General features: G+C 37.6%; 1 protein-coding gene across 1 annotated transcript; it reads right to left on the reverse strand.

Moving 5' to 3' along the window:
• Nucleotides 1-798: 798 nt before the first annotated feature.
• Nucleotides 799-1758, reverse strand: LOC119511532 (olfactory receptor 8U9-like). Its single transcript, XM_037806011.1, has one exon. The coding sequence runs from the start codon at nt 1756-1758 to the stop codon at nt 799-801; it is 960 nt and encodes a 319-aa protein (XP_037661939.1).
• Between the last annotated feature and the right edge of the window lie 204 nt (nt 1759-1962).

Consider the following 1962-nt stretch of genomic DNA (forward strand, 5'->3'; position numbering starts at 1 on the left):
TGAGAACTTACCCAAACTTTGCCAGCATAACTGCATACTATTCTTTCTACAGGCAAGTGACTATGACATTTCAATTATTGTAAGTGTACTTGTTTGGAATTCATTATTCCCCTGGGATTCTTTCCCTGAATTTCTTTTTTCAAAAAATATTCTTGGAAAACAAAATATAATGAGGTCTCATAGGCAAAAGAAAAACTGTTCACTTAAAGAGTTAGTCTTTAGAGACCAAACCAGACTTTCATGTCAATAGTAAGTCATGTTAAGTCAGTGACAGAAATCAGATTAAAATGTACTATTCTCATTAATAAAGGAAATTTGTTGCATATATTTATGTGAAATAGTTTTATACTGCCATAATATTTTTCAAGAAATTTACAAATCAGGAAAACTGTTTAGACTATATGTTTTTGCTTTACACATGGAATATACTGTCTGTGCTGCCTTTGAGTCTTACGTGGGAGAAGCCTAGACTTTTTTTCATGCTCTTCCTGCTCCTAATTGTCTATTTATATAATGAGTGAATGTTTATACATTATTCATTTGGTGAATGAGAAGGTTGGTATAATTTATTTTGGGTCAGAGAATTAGTTAATTTTAATACCTTTGTGTTATAGGTAATGAGAAACTGGATGTAAAGTTTTACAATTACATGTACATCTGAAATGAAAGTCTCTAGAAAAAACTTTCATTATCTAGTGATCAGATAGGCATTCCTTACTGACTGATGAAAGTAGGCATTCTACTAGTTTTTAAATGGAAAAAAAATAAGACTATTTAGAAAAGTCCATTTTTATTAAGTCATTTTATGAACTTCATGAACTCAGAATCCTGGTTTCTGTTGATGATGACTTTCTTCAGGGCTTCTTTTACCTCCTTGTTCCGGAGGCTGTAGATCAAGGGGTTCAACATGGGGATGATCACTGTATAGAAGACAGAAGCCATCTTGTCTGTGTCAAGGGAATGGTTTGAGCTTGGTTGTAAATACATAAAGAACAGAGTCCCATAGAAAATGGTGACCGCCACCATGTGAGAACCACATGTGGAGAAAGCTTTGCGCCTTCCCTCAGCTGAGCGCATCCTCAGGATGGCAGATATAATGTACACATAGGAGATGCAAACAGTCAGAAGGGAGGAAATGAATGTGATGCCAGCACAAACAAAGATCCACAGCTGTTTGGAGTGAATGTCTGAGCAAGTTAACCTGAGGAGAGGCATGTCATCACAGTAGAAATGATTGATGATATTGGAGTGGCAATAAGAGAGGCGGAAGGTGAGGATGGTATGAAACATTGCAACCAGGATGCTATAGCTATAGGATGATGCTACAAGCTCAATGCAGATTCCTGGAGACATCACGACCATATAGAGGAGGGGGTTACAAATGGCCACATACCGATCATAGGCCATGGAAGCCAGTAGCAAGCTCTCAGCTGTCATGAATGCCAGAAAACAGCCTAATTGAGCAGCACATGCATTGAAGGAGATAAGATTTTGTTTGTACAGGAAATTCCCAAGCATTTTGGGTGTAATGACAGAAGAGTAGCAGAAATCAACAAAAGCCAGGTGGCTAAGGAAGAAGTACATGGGTGTGTTGAGTCTTGCATCTGTTCTAATGACCAGGATCAAACCCAAGTTGCCCACTACTGTGAATAGATAGATGTACAAAAAAATCACAAAGAAAGGCATCTTTAGCTCCTGACGATCTGTGAGGCCCACAAGAATAAACTCTGTCACAGGGGTGCAATTAAATGGAGCCATGTGTGTCTTTCAGCTGCTGGATGAGGAAGATGAAAGGAGTATTAAATCCACCTTATCATTTGTATAAGTAGTCTTTTAATAACTAATACAGTGAGAAGAGTGTTTATTGTTAACATGGAAAACTAATATCTAATTATACGGGGTGCTGTGGATGGGAAGGAAAGCAGAAGAGATACTTGTGGAAAAGGTATATTTCTGTCTCCC

This window comes from Choloepus didactylus, chromosome 16 (assembly GCF_015220235.1).
Source record: "Choloepus didactylus isolate mChoDid1 chromosome 16, mChoDid1.pri, whole genome shotgun sequence".
NCBI lineage: Eukaryota > Metazoa > Chordata > Mammalia > Pilosa > Megalonychidae > Choloepus > Choloepus didactylus.

Excerpts from the sequence above, each read along its gene's own strand:
- LOC119511532 (XM_037806011.1), bottom strand. The coding sequence starts at position 1,758 with ATGGCTCCATTTAATTGCACCCCTGTGACAGAGTTTATTCTTGTGGGC.